Here is a 23,511-nt window from a genome sequence, read left to right as displayed (position 1 = left end):
AAAAGAAAAAGTTTAAAAAGTTAAAATATTCATTTCATTTCAAAAATGAAAGAAGGATACAACTTTTAATTTTCTTGGCAAATTCTGTTTACTTATAAGCTTTATTTGCATGTATTTAAGTTTAGTTTGTATTTTAATTGTTATTTGATTGGTATAAATTAAAAGCTAAGTCCCTAATTTTTTTTTCTATAACCCCAAGCATGTTACAATATTGCGCTGACAATGCATTCCAAGCACATGTCTGTGTTTAGGTAAACAAATCATCCCAAGCGTAATTAGTGTCACACTTATGTACATAAGTGATGCCAGGTAATTAAAAAGGTGTACGTGTAAAACATTTATTGTTAAATAAACTTTACTGATTACGAGTGTATTGTTTAGAATGGCAGTTGTTTCGAAACCAACTGACTGGAAATTGTTATATAAACAAATATGACCTACATTAGGGTTGAGTGGAGTTAAATTTAGCGGTGATGATATACAAGCATACTTGCCAACCTCCAACATGTAAAAATCTGGTCATGACCAGATTTGGCAAGTAAAAAATCTGGTCATAACGCAGAACGACATTCACGACACATTTACCATGATTAAATTAAATATATATGTACTATATATATATAAGCATTTGTGTATTGAGAATTATTATTAAAATGAGACTTTGGCTTACAGTGACAAAAAAATAATCTATATTGATTAAATTTAAATGTTAAAAGAGCATTGAAGGTTTCAGTATTCAGTAATGACCTGAATTAAGTGTGCATTTTTTTTTAAAAAGGAAAGTCTTTTCAGAATCTGCATTGCTGATTTGAAGCACATGGAAAGTTTGTGCTAAATTTGAAAGTATTCCAATCTTGGTTTTGAAGTTCTTTTTCCTTCTCCCGAATTAATTTAATTAACAAGTGCTATTAAATTTACAGTTATGCCTACACTATCTTCAAACACTTTATTTTATCTAATGAAAGTTGTTTTTCGAGATTCCTTGCTATGTACATAAATATCGTTTCTCTTTTTCTTGGTTCAATTTGTCCTGCTGGCCCTGATAACAATCTCGTTCTATCGGAAGCCATTTTAAATTGACTTCAAACTTTGATTTGTCAAAACAACTCCCAGGTAATTGTTTACACCTGCACTGATAATTTACTAGTACACGGCCCACTGAACTTAGCCATCGAAATTGTTTACGTATATCCAAGCTTGGGTTGTAACTGGAAGTTTAAAGTGCAACCTAATTTACGAACCAAATCCGGAAATCGGGAGATTTTCGGGTTGTTCGGCAAAAATCGGGTGAAAAGCATGACCCGCCATGTCATAAAAAATAATCGGGTTAAGGGTCGAAAAATCGGGTGTAACCCGACGAAATCGGGTGAGTTGGCAACTATGTACAAGTTAGAAAATGATAAATAGGGTTTTTTTTTTTAATATACACATATAATTATTAGATTTTAAATAATATCATTTTAATGGATATATCTATTTTTATTTCTGTTTGTTGATTTATTTACCGGCTATCTGTGTCATATATATACGTGACTAGTCTATCATTTAAGAATTGGGAAATACGTAATAAACTTACGATATGATAACAGTGAAAATCACTCTTAAGAGTTAAGAAAAATGTCCAGAAAAAAGGGGGTTGAATTTAGTTCCTATGTAATGCATGCACCCCAACTTTTGAACAATTTTTTGACGAAAAATGTGCATCCAATACATGTGACTTTAAGGTAAATGTTTTATACAGGGGCTGACAAATAGATTTTAACAAGGTTGGATCCTGATATTTAATTAAAGTCTTAAACTTTTTTGTCAAGTATATTTTTAGTTTCTACACACATAGCTTAATTAAATATCAAAACAAAAAATGGGGATCAATATGCTTCTTTTGGCGCTACAGTGCATTTAATAAGACCTTTGCACTGAAATTTGTGTCTTAATCAAAAATCATATCTTGGACGATTTCTCTTCAATTATTTTTTATCCAAATAAATCATGGGATAAAATAAAACTATTAGTCTATTTAAAAAAAGACACATTAAAATTGTGACTAGGAAAAAGTTTCAAATTGCTTCGCATAATCAATTATTTTACCTTTCTGCACTCACAAAATGTGATTTTTCTGGCATTAAAAATTTAACAAGCAAGAAAATTATTTTAAAGTCTTATACTTTTGCTTAATTTAAGCAGATTGATCAAAGTTATCTTATATATTTGGAAAAGAAAAACAAAAGTGGGCATCTATGATGTAAATTTTTAGATATTACTAAAAAAGTGTTAATTTTATGTTAAAATTGGCTCCATTTTTTCCTGGACTTTCAGAATATATTTACTATATTTGTCACAATGTAATGAAAGAATTGATAAGAAATAATTTAATAGATATTTCAGAACCAGCTTCAAACATTTCACTGCAAAAAACAGCTCTGTGTGCAACCAGCATGGAAAAATAGGAATCTAAACTTAACAATACTGTATATATTTCAAAAGGGAAAATTGATAATTTTCTTCTAAAAAACATTCCGCCACAAAATATAGTTGCTGGCTTAATCCTATTTGGATGGAATTTAATTGCATTTTTTTCATTGGATATGTTTTAATTTGCAATGTAGAATCCAGATTTAATGTTAGAACTTAAAAATGATGCAGAATTTTAGAAATAAAGGTCCAAACTAAAATCTGCTCAAAAGCTCAGAATCGAACTTCCTTAAGGAACTTGTCCAAGGCAAGGGCATTGTCAAAATTCACTTGCCCTACCTGAATTTTTGCTTGCCCCACTATAAACTTATACTGTATTTATGTATATATTTCAATAAAAAGGAAGACTATAAATACTGACTAGATCATTGAGACTGATCATGCAAGCCCCTGCACCCCACTTTAAATTAATGACTTACATATATTGATTTTATTTTAGTCACTTGCTCATGGCAAGTGGTTAATAAAATTTCACTTGCCCACCCCTAAAATTCACTAGCCCACATCGTCGGGCAATGGGATTTGTCAGCCCCTGTTTGTATATTAATCAGCTTAGGATCATCAAACTTTGTCAATTGATACATCTTAGGGCCTTGGAGCACGTCAACTGAAAAAAAGGTCACAGTGAACTACCTTTGGAATTTTATGACCATATTTAAATTTTTCAGATTGGCATCAAATCTCAAACTTTTTTAGTTGATGCATGTTAGGTACTTGAAGTATGTCAACTGAAAAGTAGGTCACTGTGACCTCTTTTTGAAATTTTATCAATATATTTAAATATTTCAGATACTAATTGACTTAAAATCATCAAACTTCGTCAGTTGATGTTTCTTGGGTATTAGAGTATGTCAACTAAAAAGTAGGTCACAGAGACCTACTTTTGGCATTTCAAGGCAATATCTTAATTTTTTTTTTCAAATTATAAGAGACTAAGAATCATTAAACTTTTCCAGTTGATGCATTTTGGTGTTTCAGGTCACCATGACCTACTTTTAGAATTTCATGGGTATATCTGAATACTGTATAGAGGGTTGTTTTCACCCCATGTTAATTTTACCCTTTTACACTTGGGAACAATTTTGCTTTGTTTTAAATTTGCCCAGTCACAGTTCTGTTTAAAAAATATTATACTGTGATCTTTGAATTCACCCTGTTTTAAATTTGCCCTTTTGTGAGGAAGGCAAATGGGGCAAAATTTTCCCTGTATACAGTATTTAGTATAATAAGGGGCTTCAAATCATCAAACTTTGTCAGTTGATGCATCTTCAAGTTGGGTTCTCGGAGTTTTTTAACCAAAATGAAGGACGCAATGACCTACTTTTGGAATTTAAAGCCTTTATCTTAATATATAGGATACCAAAGGCTTCAAAAAATTTGTACACTTATTATTCATCATATGAAGGTAAACACCTGGTATTTTCATCATGATTGGTTAATTTTTCTGCACTTTACAGGTGTTTTTTTTTTTTTTTTAATTTTAATTTATTGACTTAGTCATTTTGGGTTCATGTAGGTTTGAGACATAGAATTTAGAACTGCCAGTAGGTACTTCTGTACAAAAACATGAATTTCAGCTTAAAACTACTCATTAAACTAAAAAAAAAAAATCACCAATTCAGAGCTCCAGATAAGGTGCGTATTTGCAGAAATACGCATTGAATTTTACAAAATACGCATTGAAAATTAAAACTGGGCGTACAGTTACGCATTAGCAATCGCAGATAAGTATTTCACCACGAAAGTACTGCGTACTACGGGTTGAATAATAAAAGTACGACTTAGCTAACGATATGAATTGAGGTTAACTCAGTGTTTGATTTTTCTCAAAACGAAATACTGATTTAAAAGCGTTTTAATAACCAGGAATATTCTAGTTATGGTGACGACGATTTCCATTTATGGAGAAATAATCAAAGATATAGATTAAAATCTATTTCTTTGAATAGTAAGACTATGTACTAGGCATGGTAACGTGTTTTTAAGCACACAAAAGCTTGTGTCGTCTACGTAAGATGACAGTGTAATACATACGTAAAGAAAACAATGTTACGTGTACCTAGAAAACAAACGGTAGTTGGAGGAAAAAAGTCTTAGCTGGAGAATAAAGTTTAAACTGCAATGTTATCGAAGAAGACATGATTTGTAAGAAAAAAAAAACCCTGTGAAGACCATATTAAAACCGTATATAAAAAAACGAGCTCTGTTTAATTTCAAGACCAATTAAATAAATAAATTGCTATAGTGAGACATTACGCTTAACATGTATTTGAATTTACCGATGAAGAGTTCTCTGAAATTCTCTAGAGTTTTCTGTTTAGTAGGACGGTTACACACGGTTTGTACATAGCTTTTTTTATGATGGGTTCATTGCCAATTTCTGATTTTTCTCAACTTGCCATATTAATGAAATTTTTTTTTCTCTCGGTTTACTCTTGTTATGATATCATCTTAAATGGAGGAAAAGTTTTAAGTGCCTATGGTAATTTTACCCACAATATGCTCTTCCTTGTCAAAAACTTTTTAAATGAATGCAGGAACTGTCCTTTGTAGTTTTTTTCCTTTGCTCTTCTAAAACTCTCATATTTTGATAGCAAGCTCAAAATCAATATAGATGTCAAAACATTTAATATATTAACACAATACTCTTAAATCATTTTGATAAAAATCAAAATCTGCATTGATTTGAAAATCAGAGAGTAAATACACTTTGGGGTAAAAAATTATCTGGAGCTCTGCCAATTATTTAAAAAAGTTTTTTGGTAGATAGTCCTTACAAATCTAAGAGCCATGCAGTAACCTTGTTAAAAATGCTGCATACAGTTCTTTTTTTTTTTTTGTCATTATGTAAAGCTTTGTAACAACTTCAAAAAAAAAAAAACTGTCTTCAACAGAATGGCTTAAATGTGCATTTTTATTGAACTACAGACTCACAGTGCATTACACAGCAGATAGTGTAAATCCATTTGTCCTTTGGGAGTAATGAGTGGACATGCATTCAGTTAAAGATTAATTAATGAGTTCAATGTGGGAAGCTGTTAGAACATCTCTGATCTAGCAGGTGCTATCTATATCTCCTAGGATTTGGGCAGAAGAACAATCTAATTAAAATAAGATGTTCTGAATCCGATACCGCTTCTCAAACATCTAACAACATCCCATTAGGGGTCACGTCAGAGTGACCTTTCGATTACCCAATGAAATCGCCATCTCTGAAATCTTGGCTTGTAGTTCGGATGCGTGTCTTTTTTTACTGCCAAACCTAAACGCCTGAGGGGTTTCGTAGTAAACAAAATATGCATGGTAAAGACCGTGCTATAGTATAATATGAATGTGACGTGCGGGATATAAAGTAGTTTGTGCATTTTCTTTGCGTTATTCAGGTAAGAATGCCAGATTGGCGGACTATACGTTCAATTTATACCAAAATTACTTTAATTCAACGTAAGACAGTCTACTGAGAATCAATAATATAAAGATGTAGCCGTGGAACTAATTTTAGAATTGTATACAGAAGGTTGAATCTGATTGGCCAAAATTTTTATGTTTATTCATAATCGAAAGGTCGCTCTTGCGTGACCCCTAATGGGATGTTGTTAGATGTTTGAGAAGAGCGGTAGCGGATTCGTAACATCTAATTTTAATTAGATTGGCAGAAGAAATAAAGATTTCTGTTTTCTAACTCTCTTAATTGTAATTTATAGCCTGTCAAATTAAAATACTTGGTTACTGTGTGTCTGACCAGCCTTTTATTTTAAAAATGAATTTGGTATAAAGTTACCAGATTAATTTGGTATATTGTATAATATAATTTTTTTTATTTATTTTTTTTTAAAAACAAATTGTAGAGTGTCATGTCTTACAAAGATGACAGATAGTCTCAATTTATTTTTTAATTAAAAAATAAGAAAAAATTGGGTGGTCATTTAAAAATCTCAAATCTCACTGGGCCAGAAAAGATGAAACTTATATGAAAACTTCCTGACATAGTGTAGATTCAAGTTTGCTTGAATCATGACCCCCCAGGTTAGGGTGGGGCAAATATGGGTGAACAATGTTTACATGGAGATATATATATATATATATATATATTAGGGATGGCAATTTGTAACCGGTTAATCAATTAATCGGTCGGAACGATGGTAATCGGTTAGAAAATCTGCAATCGGTTAGTCGGAAAATTTAAGATATGTAAAATTAAACGCAATTTTCTTAAATTTCGTTTTTAAGAAAGGAAATCTCTGCATAAAAGTTGATAGGTCAGCGTTTTTACACATCTTATTAAGCTGATTTGGAGGTAATTATGGCTCTCCGGATTGAGATCGCGAGGTAATAATTGATCAGTTTGTGAAGTATTAATTACTGTTTTTAAAAACATTATATTGGTACCCTGACCCTCCCGTAATACTTTTGATTTTACATAATCTCCATGGAGCACTTTTAATGAGTAAGTATACGTATCAATCTTTTGCCGTTCCCTATTATATTATTAGAAAAACATTGTTTAAGTTAAAGTTCGGACAAAGTTTTGATTACTGTGACAATGAAGAGTGAATTTGTGCGACATCTGCACTGGAAAGATATCTTTCTGTGTCTGATTTCTCATGCAAGATTCGTGGTTTTCTTATTTTTTTTCTTGTCTAACTATTGAAATTGAAATAAAATAATTTATATGTACATATAGTTTCCTGATCAAGACAATGAGCAGAATGTTTCTAACTTCTAACCACGTCTCTCTTTCAGTCTTCTTGTGTATATAAATACAAATACATAAAAAAAAGTCAAAAATGTGTATTTTGATACGATACGACTAACCGGTTAATCGGTCAGAACGTCTTGCGGTTAACCGATTAGCAATTCTGTATTCGATTGCCATCCCTAATATATATATATACATATATATATATATATATATATATATATATATATATGAAAAATCTTTAAAAATCTTCTTCTCAAGAACAGCAAAGCTGTCATATTTATATAGAAACATCCTCAGGTAGTGTAGATTCAAGTTTGTTCAAATCATTACCTCCAGGAGTAGAGTGGGGCCACAATGGGCAATCAGAGTTTTACATAGGAACACATAGGAAAAATATTTAAAAATCTTTTTCGCAGGAACAGCAATGTCATGATTTGTTTATTTATATCAGAGCATCCTTGATGAAGGTAGTGTAGATTTAAGTTTGTTCAAATAATGACTGCAGGGGGTAGGTTGGGGCCACTATGGCCAACAAAGTTTAACATAGGGATATCTAGGGAAAATCTTTTTAAAAAATCTTCTTTTCAAGAACAGCAAAGCCTTGATCAGTCATTTTTATATAGAAACATCTTCAGGTAGTGTAGACTTAAATTTGTTCAAATCATGACCCTGGAGGGCAGGATGCAGCCAAAATGGGCAATCAAAGTATTATATAGGAAAACATAGGAAAAATCTTTTAAAATCTTTTTCCCAGGAATAGCAATGTCATGATTAGTCATATTAATATGGAATCATCCTCAGGTAGTGTAGATACAATTTCGTTCAAATCATGACCCCCAGGGATAGGGTTAGGCCACTTTGGTTATTAAGTTTTACATGGGTATATATAGGAAAATCTTTAAAAATCTTCTTCTCAAGAACAACAAAGTCATGATCAGTCATATTTATATAAAATCATCCTCAGATAGTTAGATTCAAATTTGTTCATGACCCCAGGGGGGACTGGATGTGGCCAAAATAGGCAATCAAACCATTACATTGGAAAAAATAGGAAAATATTTTAAACATCTTCTTTCCAGGAAAAACAAAATCATGATTAATCATATTTATATGGAAGCATCCACAGGTAGTTTGGGTAATAGTTTTTTTTTCAAATCATGAGCTCCTTGGGGTAGGTTAGAGCCACAATGGGCAAAAGAAATACATACAAAAAATCTTTAAAAATCTTTTGAAGAACAGGAAAGCCTTGATTAGTCATATTTATATGGAAGCATCCTCAGGTAGTGTAGATTCAAGTTTGTCAAATCATGACCCTAGGGGATGGAGTGGGGCTACAATGAATTATTTAAGTTTTACATAGAAATGTATAGGAAGAAGAATCTGCTAATGGAGAACAAGAAGGGCCATAGGAACTCAGTTGAGCATTGTGGCTCATGGGTCTCTTGTAACATTTTTAGCTCACCTGAGCTGAAAGCTCAAGTGAGCTTTTCTTATCACATTTTGTCTGTAGTCTGTCCGTCCGTCTGTCTGTAAACTTTTAACATTTTCGACTTCTTCTTCAGAACCACAGGGCCAATTTCAACCAAACTTGCCACAAAGCGTCCTTGGGTGAAGGGGGTTCAAGTTTGTTCAAATGAAGGGCCATGCCCTCATTCAAGGGGAGATAATTCAGAAATAGTGAAAATTTGGTGGCATATTTTAAAAATCTTCTCAAGAACCACTGGCCCAAAAAATTTAAAACTTATAGGAAACCTTCATTACATAGTGTAGATTCAAGTTTGTTCAAATCATGACCCCTGGGGGTAGGGTGGGGCCACAATGGGGGATCAAAGTTTTACATAGGAATATATAGGAAAAAACTTTAAAAATCTTCTTCTCAAGAACAACAAGGCCATGATCAGTCATATTGATATGGAAGCATCCTTAGGTATTGTAGATTCAAGTTTGTTCAAATCATTACCCCTGGGGGTAGGGTGTGGTTACAATGGGGAATCAAAGTTTTACATAGGAATATATAGGAAAAAAAACTGTAAAAATCTTTTCAAGATCAGCAAAGCCTTGTTTATTCATATTGATATGTAAGCATCCTTAGATAGTGTAGATTTAAGTTTGTTCAAATCATGACCCCTGGAGGTAGGGTGGGGCCACAATGGGGGATCAAAGTTTTACATAGGAATAGATAGGAAAAAAACTTATAAAAATCTTCTTCTCAAGAACAGCAAAGCAATGTTTAGTCATATTGATATGGAAGCATTCTCCGGTATTGTAGATTCAAGTTTGTTCAAATCATGACCCCTGAGGGTAGGGTGGGGCCACAATGAGGGATCAAATTTTTACATAGAAATATATAGGAAAAAATCTTTTTCTCAAGAACAGCAAAGCCATGTTTAGTCATATTGATATGGAAGCATCCTCAGGTAGTGTAGATTCAAATTTGTTCAAATGATGACCCCTTGGGGTTGGGAGGGACCACAATGGGGTATCAAATTTTTACAAAGAAAAACATAGGAAAACTAGAGCCGAGCTCGTTGCAATGCAACGAATAGGTCTTCCGTCGGAGCTCCGGACAGAACATAGCGACCTTGAGTCAAGGTCATGCAACATTTTAAGGTTATAAACAATCCTGTAAGGGGCATCAACTTCCAATGTTTCAACAGTAGAAAGATAGTAAAAGAATGTAAACTTCCCCTGTCAGTGAACTTGAACTTGCCCAAATAATCGTGCGTCAAGCCAGGACACATTCTGCAGCTGGTTAAGAGCAAACACCATCTGTATGTCATCGACAAAAAAAAATTCACGGTCACGTATTCTTTCAGACTATTCATCCAAAACATCATATTCTAAGTGACCTCGAATTTAAGTCAAGGCCATTACACACTTTGGATGATATATTTATCATCTTTTCAGTGAAATGCAAATGCATGCAATTTTTTCTATTACAAAATTAAAGACCTTTTTGTTTGTTTGTTTGTGTGTATGTTGTTTAACGTCCCTCTCGAGAATTTTTCAATCATGTGGAGACGCCACCATATTTGCCGATGGAGATCTGCAAATTTTGACCTATACTCGGCACTCATGGCCATTGAACAGTGAAGGATCTTTTTCGTGCCAGCACCTACTGCCAGACGGGACTTCAGTTTATACGGTCTCATCTGAAGGATTGGTCTCTGCGTCCCATAGTGGGATTCGAACCTGCGACATAAGGATCAACTCCTTAATCCACGACTGTAGAGGAGACACTCTTACCACTGCGCCACGTGGGCGACTAGACCTTTTTGAATTTTACACTTATTATATCAGTGACCTTGAACTTGCCTAAATGACCTATTTTAAGGTCAAAAACAACCTTTGAACTAATTATGAGCTTCCAGTGATACTCAATGACCAAGATATTCCTGAAAAAGAATATTGCACTTTTCTGTCAGTGACCTTGAACTTACCAGAAAGACCTTGGATCAAGGTCAAAACACATCCTTGGATCATAAGCAATCTCTGTGTCAAGTAATAGCTTCCAGTGATTTTATATTACAAAGTTATAGCATTGAAAAAAAATTAATATTTATCTGCCAGTGACCTTGAACTTGCGGGAAAAACCTCTATTCAAGGTCAGGACAAACCCATCTCAAGCAATCTGAGAAAAAGTTTCCTGTGTTCCTCCCACCCCTTATAAATTTATAATCCAGGCACGAGTTTTGCCACTTCTTCTGCCAATCTAGTACTATGTTATCTCAAACCGGTAGATCATAAGCAATCTTTGTTCCTAGTATGAGCTTCCAAAATTATAGCACATACAGTAATCTTACACTTTTCTGTCAGTGACCTTGAACTTACAGGAATGACCTTGAATGAAGGTCGTGGCAAACCCTTTTTGTCATAAGCAATTCCTGTATCCAGTGAGCTTCCGGTGACTCTCTATTACAGATAAATGAGTCGGACAAAACTTTGCTATTTTTTTTTAAGTGACCTTGAACTTGCCGGAATGATGTTGGATCAAAACCATGACACACCCTCGGATCATTAGTAATCTTTGTACCAAGTATGACCTTCCAGTTTCTTCATAACAAAGTTATATCCTGGGCAAACTATCACGTACAGACGGACAGCTAGGCAGACGGACAGTGTGATTCCAAGACTCAAAACACCCCCACCCCAAACCAACACACTTCGTTTGGGGGGATATATAAATTCCTATGTTAAATTATGAACACTCTTTCCGGCCCAAACCTTCTCCCTGGAATCAAGATTTGAAAAATAAAATGAATGTATGCTATGTTGGAAATTTTCTCATTCTAGTCCAGGGGTTCTTGAGAATACTATTTTCAAATGACCCCGTGCGGGGATCTAGAGGGGATTGGGGGCAGTTAAATGTATACAATGTATACTAAAGCAAGTAAAAGTAACCATCCCCCCCCCCCCCCAGAAAATGTAGACCCTTCCTCGATAACGCGGATCTGTGTTAAAATGGTATGAAAAGTCTTAGGTATGAAGCTTTAAAAGTCAACGAACCCCCCCCCCCCCACACACACACACACGCACACAAACACACACACGAAATAGGTTTTTCACGTTTGTGAAAAGAATTTCTTTTTTTTGGCACGTCAAGAAATTTCTGGGTTGAAATATTTTTTTATTGGGATCCCCTCCCCCCCCCCCCCCCCCCCCCCCCCCCCGGTGGAAAAAAAATTCCTTGATCCGTGCCTGGACCCCATCTAATTTTTACTACATGTATCCGTTAAAAGAGGATGTGACCCTTCATTTGAACAAAACTTTACCAAAAATATTCTATGTTAATTTTCGTTGTTATGGCCCAGTGGTTCTTGATAAGATAAAAATGAGAAAATTTTACAAGTAACTTTAGAACGACAACGACGATAATGCTTATATACGCCAAGAAAGCAAACAAAGCTGAAGAATTATGAACAGAAAAGCTTACTTTGGGCCTTTGGGCTTGGGAGATGAGATACTTATTTAAGAAATAAACAACAATGTTAAAAAGTTCTCTGGGAAATGAACTTGGTTGGTCACGTGATCAAATCCTGTGAAGCCCTAAGGGCTTCTCAGATTTGATCAGGTACCAACCAAGAACTTTTTAACATTGTTGTTTATTACTTTTATTTACATTTGAGACTAATTTTCTGAAAAGAACTGCATTTATTACACGAACGGCCCGCCGTATTCATGCTATGTTGTGACGCGAAGTGACCTAGAAGCTGTTTGGTCTTGAGAGTTCACCTCGCTCCAACATTTGAATACTTATATTGCTGTTCAGCAGTCCAGTTCAGGAAATATCTATTCATAATAAAAAAAAAACCAATGATCGCTACTGAGAATGATCTTACTATTATTGTATGAGTTCTTTATATGAAGTCAAAAGCAGTGATATCGTCTTCAGTTTACATACATGTACCTTCAAAGGAATTTCGGGTTAAAAAGGTAAGCGTGATTTTAGGCTAATTAAAAACATTCTTCACACCGAAGAAAGAACTAATGATCATTTGTTGAACGAGAAAAGAATATATATGTTTCAATAATTTTATCTTTTTCATCGCTTTAACGGCTTAGAAGTTCCGAAACCAGTGTCACCGGGACAGAAATATGTAGACAAGATATCATCTCGCTGTGTGATACGGTCAGCCATGACCTCTGACCCCCTAATAAGTTTGTACAGAATTGAACATATTTTCTCTTCAATCATGAGGTTCATCTAAGAAAAATATTTGCAAATGTAAATAATAAAAATTGAAATTATTTTGTCATTTTTTTACAATCAACGGGCCTGCATTTCAAAGAGAGAGAGAGAATTTCTAGCTAGGTCTTTGAATAACAGTGACATCGGTTCAGAAAACCAGGTTCCTAGGAATGTACACGTATATAAAATAGGCAGTGCCTTTCTCTTGGAATTCATCACCTGCTTCTGTAAAGCTCCATCCTCACTTGTACTTACATAACCGGCTGCAAAGGAAAACATTCTATTTATTTTGGGGATGGGGGTATACGTATAGCGATGAGAGGCAATTTATTCACCTATATACGTTCATTAAATATGAAAATTGCTTCTGAGTATTTGTATACGATCGCACGACTTTCGTGTTAATTTATAAAAGTTAGATTATGTAAGCAAATAACTAAACTAACTTTTGTTCTAGATGAATTAAATAATTACTTAGCCGTTTGTAAGTTTTTTTTAACATTTGTAAGAACCACTTTATTTTAAAAAACAAATAATCATCCTATTATGGGCGCCTATGATATATTAGACAGGATGTTTAATTAAAATATAATTCAGATATCGACATCCAAGAGAACAACACATTCTTTTTTTCAGTGGCGGATAAAGGAATCTAGAAAAGGGGGCCCGACCAGTTTTGGGTCGGGTAGGGGCCCAAAGCCACATAAAAATTGATTTATTAAATCTTGTGTATATTTTGGATACAAAAAGGGGGCTTGCAGGCCCCCTGAACCTCTGCCCGCGGGCTGACTAGTTACGGTGGGATAAAACTGCAAGTACGCTTGCATAATTTGGAATTCTGGGAAAAAGATGTACACGACTTGTTCTAAAGAAACTCGTGCTATTTGCTCCAACCAAAGGGCGTGATTCTTCACAAACACCTCTAAACAAAGACGCGACCTCGATCTATTTATAGACTGCATTGTTCTTCGTCGTTCTCGACGAAAAATTAAAGAAGAGATTGTTCTAAGTGGGAAATATGATACTATGAAAATATTTCAGTGCTTCTTATAGAAGATGAGAAGTTTATATGCAGAGCACATTTAACACTTGATATATACCCTCAATCGCCGTTGCAAGTTCAAGGATTTGTGTGTATTCCTCTGAATGCCTGATGCAAGACTCCCTCGATCAATACCTTGCATAAAACAGGTACGGGTCGGAATTCACACAATAATCCACTTGCACAAAGGTCCCAAGACAGTGAAAAAAAAAGAATCTCTTTACTTTAATGATGAAAGTTATGAAAACATCAGAATATCACTTAAGATGTGTAAACTCTTATAATTTACACGATGATAGACATGTACATGTAAGTGCCCCTTGTGCACGTGAACCGCGCCCACAGGTGAGAAACTGACCACAGTAGAACTGCGATAGTTGAGAGAAACTGCGCGGATTTATAGACAGCCCCCCCCCCCCCCCCCAATTAGAGAGAGTGAGCGAGATGGAATCCAGTATCATTTTAGGGTATACGTACTGTATGTATAAAATATTTTGAACCTCCAGTTTATTACTTTATTTTGGAAGCAATTTTTTTCTTTCCTAATAACACTAAAATGGATGCTTAAATTTAGAAATTGAATTAAATATACATACAGTATGCACCCTCCCCCCTTCCCCTATCATGCATTGCCTTGAACCTGCACGATTAAGAAACTTTTATCTAATAATAATTAACACAATCTAACCCAAGGTCTACCTTCCTTTTCAGCATCATAATCTATATTATTTATAGAATTTAACAGTAAAAATGAAAATGTATACATTCTTACACGTTCAATGATTGGGATCATAGTGGCTTTGTTCATTTCTGAGACGAACTTTATCTGATGTCCGCGCCCAAGAGAAATTAATTGGAGTCATCATAATGATCTCGATGTAGTTTAACTAAAATTTATTCTATGCTTTATTATTTATTATGTACAGAATTATGTTACAAATAAGAAAACGACTGGGCGAATTTTAACTTAGACGAATGACTTTTAATGAACACAACATGATGGATAAAACAAATCATATACCATCACAAACCAAGAAAGAAACTTTCTGTATTCCAGTGGCTGACTCTCAGCTTTTTTTTAAAAAGCTAATCTTGTTATAAAGACTTGCAGAATAAGCGAAATACTCCAGATATTTAATAAAAATCTCAAACCCGATCTAAAACGCGTTGACAAAGCCAAACCAGACGGTTTTAGTTTTTAGGGCATTTTTACAGTGATATGAGAAAAGTCTGATAATTGCTGTTAATTTTAAGAAATAAAGTTCGTCATTTTTCAACCTCGTTCGGTATAATATAATTTACTGATAATTTTTTCCGTTAAGGAGAAACACATGGATAAAAAAGAGGTATTCTGCATGTACATGTACACAACATTGTTATTGTGTACTCGGATTAAACCGAAAATCCTTCGTTACATTGTATTTGGGTATAATTTTCACATGTTCTCAGGCGAATATTCATTTATTTTTATCTGTCTAAAGACAATAATTTCAGTTGATAGAGAAATGTTTTTATTTCATCGTTTTTCCCCATCCTTTTGATTTACACGTTTGCTTTGTACACAAAAGCGTGTGTTCATATACCGCTGTTTCTACGCGCTATCGATATGATCAGGGAGAACATGATATTCTCCAGCAATTTATTTTTATGAAAACACTCAATGAAAACATATTAGGTGACAATATATATACCGATAGTATCTTAATATCTTATTAGTAGATACCTGTTTAATTGCAATGTAACCAAGCGAAACGATCGCTGGCCAGGACTTGAATATAATTTATAACCATTATTAAAACAACTCGTCAGCTGAGCGGACCTATGATTTAAACGGTAAAATAGGGAAATTCCAGAGTTCGAAGTGTATTTATTTTGGGCGCTCTTCCACATAAACAAATAAGACCGCATTTACGCGTACTTACATGCATGTACCAATAATTCGTATCATGGGAAAATTCAGTTTATTAGATGAAATAAAACAAATGCATAAGGTTAATCTTCCTAAACAACACGTTTTTAAAACAATCTCTAATATAACTGACGGTATAAAATAACAAAGAAATAACGGGATTGTGTAAACTTGTATTTAATTTGGAATGAGAACAAATCTTAACCTGTCAAATCATTTATAAAACATACTTCGTTTTCCAGACACTAATTGTCGTGCGTAATCTTCACATGCACTGACCAAGAGGTCACAAGTTTGAAATGTATGGCTTCTCATTGCGTGAGTTTTGTCAACACATGTCGGAGTAGACTATCTAAGCCAATTGATTCCCAAAGCATAGGAAGGTTTTTTGTACACTTTTTAACGGGTAAAATTCATTCGACGCTCGATAGAATTTTCAAATACAAGTGAAATATTTAGGTTACTTGCGTCCGACCTAGTATTTTGTATGCAATAATATTGTAAGTTAGGAAGAAAATAATACAAACTCAAAAGTAGTTAATTTTATTTTCGATTTTCCTGACAATTAAAAATGTGACCTCTACGTACAATTATCATGATAATTATATACATGCTGTTTAATGTTCATGAAAGAAATAGCAACTCGTTAAATAATAACATTAGAGAGATAAATAAACTGTTTCTTTAATACGCAAACAAAGTGGTCTTTTTGGCATTCAAAATGCATTGAATTTGAAGTCAGTTAAGACTAGTTGATTAAAATGAGCGAGTGATAAACAGTAAGATGAAATAATATGAAAGATTCTGAATGATTTTAAAGTAATTTTTCACAAAGCGCAATTATCTCGATATCGAGAAATACAATGTTTATAAAAATAAAATTAATATGCAACTTTCTTGTAATTCAGCGAATAAAATATAAATTGAAATGTACTAGCGACTTAATCAAAGACATTATAAAATAATCTGAAAGATTCAACATATTTATCCATTCATCACTTAGTTTACAAAATGTATTTGGAAAGGCCATTCTATGGTTTGTTTTGTGTATGACCTTAGGTCGCTGGATCACACGCCGAATGATCCCCGGTGACCTCCTTTGCCACGTGCTATCGAGGGAGGGGTTACATAATTGTAAACACACAAGGTGAATGTAAAAGGTGTGTACTTAATGGCTGTGAATGGTCTATGTTTAAAGTTTTGTTTTATTTTCTAACTTTATTGTTTGTTTTTATATGATAAGAAGAAAAGGTTATCCTTTTTCCCTGTTAAGTAGACTGGTTTATCCAAATTTGAAAACAAACGAAATAAAAGGGAAAGTTGTCAGTAAATAATTTAGAAATAAAGCTCAGAACACTTCAAGAACCCGATTCTAAAGAATATTGCATCTAATGTAGCTAGGTTTATTATTTATAGTAAGTTTATTTTAATTACACGCATGAAGAGCTCTTGTTTACTTGCTGAATGAAAACGCTTACCTGTATATGTGTTATGCTTCTAGCTCATTTAGAACACAAGACTCAAACAAAATAACGTTTTCTTGAGATCAGTAAGATGTTAACTAACAACTTTAATTACGGCAGCTTTTTCGAAATATTTTGATGTAAATGTATTGTTGCGTGAACAGACAAAAACAGCGATTAAAATTCAAAATGATTTTTATGCACCATTGTTTGGAATTAAGATTATAAAAGATCGGTAAAGTAATCTTACTGATTCGATATAATTAAAAACATAACTTTCCATTAATTAATAGCTCTTTGTACAAAATTGACATTATACGCGATCACAAATACTAGCTTTGTTTATGGCCACAGGTGGCTAGTACACTGGTGACCTCGATCAAAGGCATGGGATTCGTGCGTTGGGTTACATAACTAAACATCGAGCTGAACATGGAGACCGTAATATGCATACAGCTAATGATCGTGAATTATTCAATGCATACAGTTTAAAATCACTTACAAAGTTTGTTGTAATAATAAACATAGAAAGATAGATTTAATATTCTCCGCTTTTGAACACTATTAATCTAATTTAAAAAAGAAGAAAAGAAAGACTAGTTGTAATAAATAATTTAATAGTGAACCATAAACCACGTTTTAAACCTTATTAAAAAGAAAATTAACATTAAATACCGCAGGGTATATTATTGATAGCAAGTCTGTTTAAGTTATACACATGAAGAGGTCTGATTTCCTTGCCGAATGAAAAACGTTACCTGTTTACCTGGCCAGCTTTCTAATACGTATTACGCAATACCCATGGTATACTCAAACAAAACAACATTTTCATTAGATCAAAAAGGTGTAAAAGAACAATTTTGTTCCCAAGATCCAGATCGAAATATTTACCGTTTTTGAGTTATAAAGCAAAAACTTTTAAGGGCCCAAGATCCCTAATCATAGGGGCCAGCCCCTTTTAAATAGTATAATATGAAAGCCCTTGCCATTTTTAATGCAAAAATCAAAAAACAAAAACCGATGTGCACAACTTCAATGCTTCCTCTTTTCAATTTCAAAGGGTTTTGTGCTCCAATTATAACCATTTCTGAGCCTTTGTCTGGAAATCGGAGGCATGCAAAATTCAATCAAAGGGGAATAACTCGTGAACAAAAGGTAATTTCCGGATTGTATTACGGTATTCTGACAGTGTTTTGTAAAGTCTAAAAGCTCTGAAAATTTGAACAAAATCTGTTTAAAAATGAGGAAGATATGAAGCGTCAAAGTTGGCGTCTAGGAAAAAAAAAAAAGAATAATCTTAATCATCACAATCAGTAGAAGGTCTTCCGTTGGAAACGGAAGACCTTAAAAATCTTCAAAAATCTTCTGCTCAAGAATAGCAAAGCCATTTGTTATATTGATATGGATGCATCCTCAGGCAGTTTAAATTTCAAACCCCCCCCCCCCCCCCCCCCCCCCCAACCCCAACCCCTTCCTGATGTAAACTTTTCAATACTGAAACTTAAGACCATAATTATAGAAGCATGCTAAGATTTGATAGTTAACTAGAAGTGTGCTAAGATTTGACAGTTAACTAGAAGCATGATTTGTTCTTTTTCCTAGCCATTATGCTCAGGTGACCCATGGGCCTCTTGTTGTATTGACATTATAACTCGGTTAATAGTTCTGGACTATCATCTGAAAATGTGCTTGACTGTGACCAAGGTTCAGGTCTCTGGCAGAAAGCAGAAAAAATTCAAATGTCTATCTTGTTTGTATCTTGGTAAGAAAGAAGATTGATTTGTGGCAGTAGGGATATCATATTGTAAGCTTCTTCACACTTCTGATAGTTAAATTTAATTTTGCAAATGCCTCTACTTTGAATTCCTTAGGCCTAATGCTCTATATTCTATTTGCTTTCTGTTTTTTAATTATAATCATTCTTTGTATGATTATATCCTTTATTAATTATGCACTTTGTTTACTTTTATAAGGTATACTTCACATATTTACAAAGCTGGATGTTAGCGCTGCAGAGTCTTCCAGAAGCCTCACTTAGTTTGAAGAATGTTTTAGAATCAGAGTGGCTTTTCACCAAACAGATATGTCCTCATGTGATTGGTGGGGAGGCAGAGGCTGGCAAACGGTTCAGGTACACACCAGAGTTTTCTCTTCTTAGTGTATAGTTTTTTTTTCTCTTTGAACATTATAGGTCATTTTTGGTATTACTCGTAGTTGTTCTCACCGTCAGATTTCTCACCAAAGCTGATATAAAATTGGAGGGGAAAAAATTCTGATTTTTTCTTTTGTCTGTTGTGCATAAGCTAAAATTCTCTGGGGGAAATTTAAGAAATGAATTTAATTTTTGAAGATTCATGAGAAAATGAACTGCAACGCTTCACGCCAGCATATTTCATGAAGCGCTTTAGCGCTTCATGATAAATATGCTGGCGTGAAGCATTGTAGTTTATGTACCTCATGAATTTTCAAAAATTAAATTCATTTCTTTTATTTACATTATTTTTCTGATGAGTTGCCACAATTTAACTGTCATTTTTAAAGCAAAACAGTTTGCACTATAGTTTTGACGTCAAGTACAGTATTATGACGTAACAATGGAGATATTCATGCTCATCCATGGTAGTTCATGAGAAAATTAACAGTATTCTAATTTGCAAAGAATCTTAAGGAAAATATTTGGAAATGTAAATATATATATATGATATAGCACTAGAAAATCAACAACACTGTTAATCTTAATGTGTAAATAAATTATTGCTAAATAAATAGATACAAGGTCACATATGGAAAGGACTATATTCAGTAATGACCAATATTTGCCCCAAAAATTGAACTTTGAGGGAGAAATCTATAATTATGTTTTATTAAACCAGGGGTCATAACAAAAGGGTACTTAAGTCTAAGACCATGCTTAAGAAGGACTTAAGTACAGTCTTAAACTTAAGACCATAATTATAGAAGCATGCTAAGATTTGATAGTTAACTAGAAGTGTGCTAAGATTTGACAGTTAACTAGAAGCATGATAAGATTTGACAGTTAACTAGAAGCGTGCTAAGATTTGACAGTTAACTAGAAGCATGCTAAGATTTGACAGTTAACTAGAAGCGTGCTAAGATTTGACAGTTAACTAGAAGCGTGCTAAGATTGACAGTTAACTAGAATCGTGCTAAGATTTGACAGTTAACTAGAAGCGTGCTAAGATTTGACAGTTAACTAGAAGCGTGCTAAGATTTGACAGTCTTAGCAAAACTTAGGTGCCCATAGAGGTAACTTAAGTGTGTCTTAACAACCTTATACACATATTTAGAACTAATAAATGTTGAATCTCAACGTTTTAATTCCTCTATTCGTATTATGCATTAAAGAAAATGATTATCTCTATTTAATACTGGTAAACAAATTGTATAGTTTTTCGTAGTGGGGGGGGGGGGGGGGGATGTAGATAAATGCAAAATTTCATTTTTGGGATACTTTTGAAATACTAGTGGGGCCTAGGTTACAAACACTACTCATTGTAAATAAATTGTACACAGTAATCATAGATTTTTATGTTCACTATGAAAATATGAGATTAAATAGACTTTAAGAGACAGAAAAATTGTCTGAGAGTTAAAAGATGATGATTAGAAAGCTAAGAAAGAGTGTCTGTTAATTAAATTAAATGTAGAACGTGACAAGCGGGGATTCAGACGGGCTCACTATCGTCCGAGAGAGAGGGGAGAGAGAGAACTTGGTAAACTGGAGAATAGGAAAAATTATCTTCTGAAAACAATTCTTTTCAATCCTTGATTAAATTGTATATATCATAAAACATCTACAGTCTTTGCTTGCTGATATAGGCTTACACATTGGGGGAAAAAGAATTAAAAATGTCCCTATTGTATTGTTATTTTTTGTATTGGCATTTCTATTTCAATTAAATAGACGTTTGGTTATCATGCTATGTCTGCTAAGCTGACAAAGCGAATGAACATTTGTCAAAAAAAAACAAATTAAGATAAACTGAAAACATCACAGTCTCGAGTTATACGCAAAACTTATTTGCATTGAACCCTTCCCACTTTGTGAATGTGCAATATTTGTTATAAAATATTATGAATCTTTTTTTTTTCAAAACAGAATTATAATTTTAACACGAAATCTAATGTAACTTAACTTAAATTTAAGAAAGGGTGTCAATTTCATATATAATTTAAAACAATTGAATATTTAATTCTTTTTCAATACAAGTAAATAAATTAAAAAACTAGCATGATGCATAAGAAGTATTGTGAACGTAATGTTGACTTGGCTATGACCTTGCTTACTCTATATTACATCGACCAAATTTAACTATGATTTAACTTTGATGCCAAGCTGTTTTAACGCACATGCATTGTTGGTGACAGTCAGTCCAGTTACGAACAGACATGTAGCTGGTTACACTAAAAAAGTTAATGAAGGTGAAATAGGTGACTATAGCAGCTGCCTAACAAATTTACAAATAAAAATAAAAATATATAAAACTTACCACAGTTTTGCATATTTATTTCTACTTACTTCATTTTTAGCTCTACTGGTCAAAGACCAGAAGGGCTTATGCATTATTAGTAAGGTGTCCGTCATCTGTCAATCTGTAAACAGTTTTTCAAAACCCTATTCTTCGTACAGTTTTGGCTCAATTTTATTAAGTCTTGGTACATAAATAAACTATACTAAGATACATAATTCTATGTATCAGTTTTTGATTTCAACAAACAGTGTTGCCATGGTAACTAAAAATAGATATTTCTTTGAAATTCTTTTAAAACTGTACTCCTGCTACAGGTTTGGCCCATTATCACTAGGAATTAATACAGAAGTAGATTATACTATAATTCTATTTATTGGTTTTTGATTTTGACAAGCAGTGTTGCCATAGTAAATAAAAATAGAAATTTCTTTCAAAATGCTATTCCTCTTACAGTTTTGGTCCAATTTCAATTAGACCTGGTACACAAGAAGAGTAAACTTTGAAACATAATTCTATATATTGATTTTTGATTTCAACAAACAGTGTTGCTATGTTTACTTAAAACTGAAATTTCTTTGAAATTTTACAAAACGCTACTTCTCCTACAGTTTGGTCTAAATTTCAATAACACTTGGTATACAAGTAGACTATACTAAGATACATAATTCTATTCATTGGTTTTTGATTTTGACAAGTGATGTTTCCGTTGTTACATAAAATAAAAATTTCTTTGAAATTCTTTCAAAATGCTACTCCTACAGTTTTAGTCCATGGTACGTAAGTAGGATATACTAAGACACAAAAAAATACTATAGATTGAAATTGTGTTGCCATGATTACTAAAAATATTTTTTTTTTTTTTTGAAATTTTACAAAATGTCTCCTCCAACAGTTTTGATCCAGTTTCAGTAAGACTTGGTACGCATGTAGACTATACTAAGAAACATAATTCCATTTATTGGTTTTTGATTTTGATAAATGGTATTGCTTCGGTTACTAAGAATAGAAATTTCTTTGAAATTCTTTCAAAACACTATTCCTCCTACAGTTTGCTCCAGTTCCAATAATACTTGGGTCGCCCGCATGGTGCAGTGGTTAGAGCGTACGCTCTAGAGTCGCATAGTAGATCCTTACCTCGTGGGTTCGAATCCCACTGTGGGACTTGGAGACCGGTCCTTCGGATGAGACAGTATAAACTGAGGTCCCTGTCGCAGTAGGTGCAGGCACGAAAAAGATCTCTCACTGCTCAATGGCCCTAAGTGCTGAGCATAGGTCAAAATTTGCAGCTTTCCACCGGCAAGAGGTGGCATCTCCATATGAGTGAAAAATTCTCGAGAGGGACGTTAAAAAATAAACAAAACAAACAAACAATAAAACTTCATACACAAGTACACTTATATACTAAGATACATAATTCTTATATTGATTTCTGATTTCGACAAATAGTTTTGCCATTGCTACTTAAAATAGACATTTCTTCGAATTCTTTTAAAACTTTACTCCTCCTGCAGTTTTGGTCTGACTAGACTTTTTACACAAGTAGACTGTAGATGCATCTTTCTTCTTTACCGTATTTGCCGAATATAGTATGCATTGGTGTAAAATACACATCCCCTTTTGGGGCCTTAAATTTGGGGAAAAAATGCTGTTTGGTTATATAATACGCAGTCCAAAAATTGACCAAGCGGTTATCATGTCTTTTTCACATCGTGGTAGTTTTTACTTAAAATCTTTGTGGAAA

The 23,511-nt window shown here is 33.6% G+C and overlaps 1 protein-coding gene across 1 annotated transcript in view; it reads left to right on the top strand.

Annotated features, from left to right (window-relative positions):
* The window catches only part of LOC133176376 (mitogen-activated protein kinase kinase kinase 4-like), a 204,342-nt gene that overhangs the window by 31,798 nt on the left and 149,033 nt on the right, over positions 1 to 23,511 (top strand). Inside the window, exon 5 of the mRNA XM_061311501.1 lies at positions 19,251 to 19,408. Coding sequence (XP_061167485.1) covers positions 19,251 to 19,408 — 158 coding nt within the window. The remainder of the gene's footprint in view (positions 1 to 19,250; positions 19,409 to 23,511) is intronic.

The sequence above is a fragment of the Saccostrea echinata genome, unplaced genomic scaffold (genome assembly GCF_033153115.1).
Source record: "Saccostrea echinata isolate AGI-Se365-2 ecotype Australia unplaced genomic scaffold, CSIRO_AGI_Sech_v1 ptg000075l, whole genome shotgun sequence".
Lineage (NCBI taxonomy): Eukaryota > Metazoa > Mollusca > Bivalvia > Ostreida > Ostreidae > Saccostrea > Saccostrea echinata.
The sequence above is the reverse complement of the archived record's forward strand: the minus strand, read 5'-3'. Positions and strand labels throughout refer to the sequence as shown.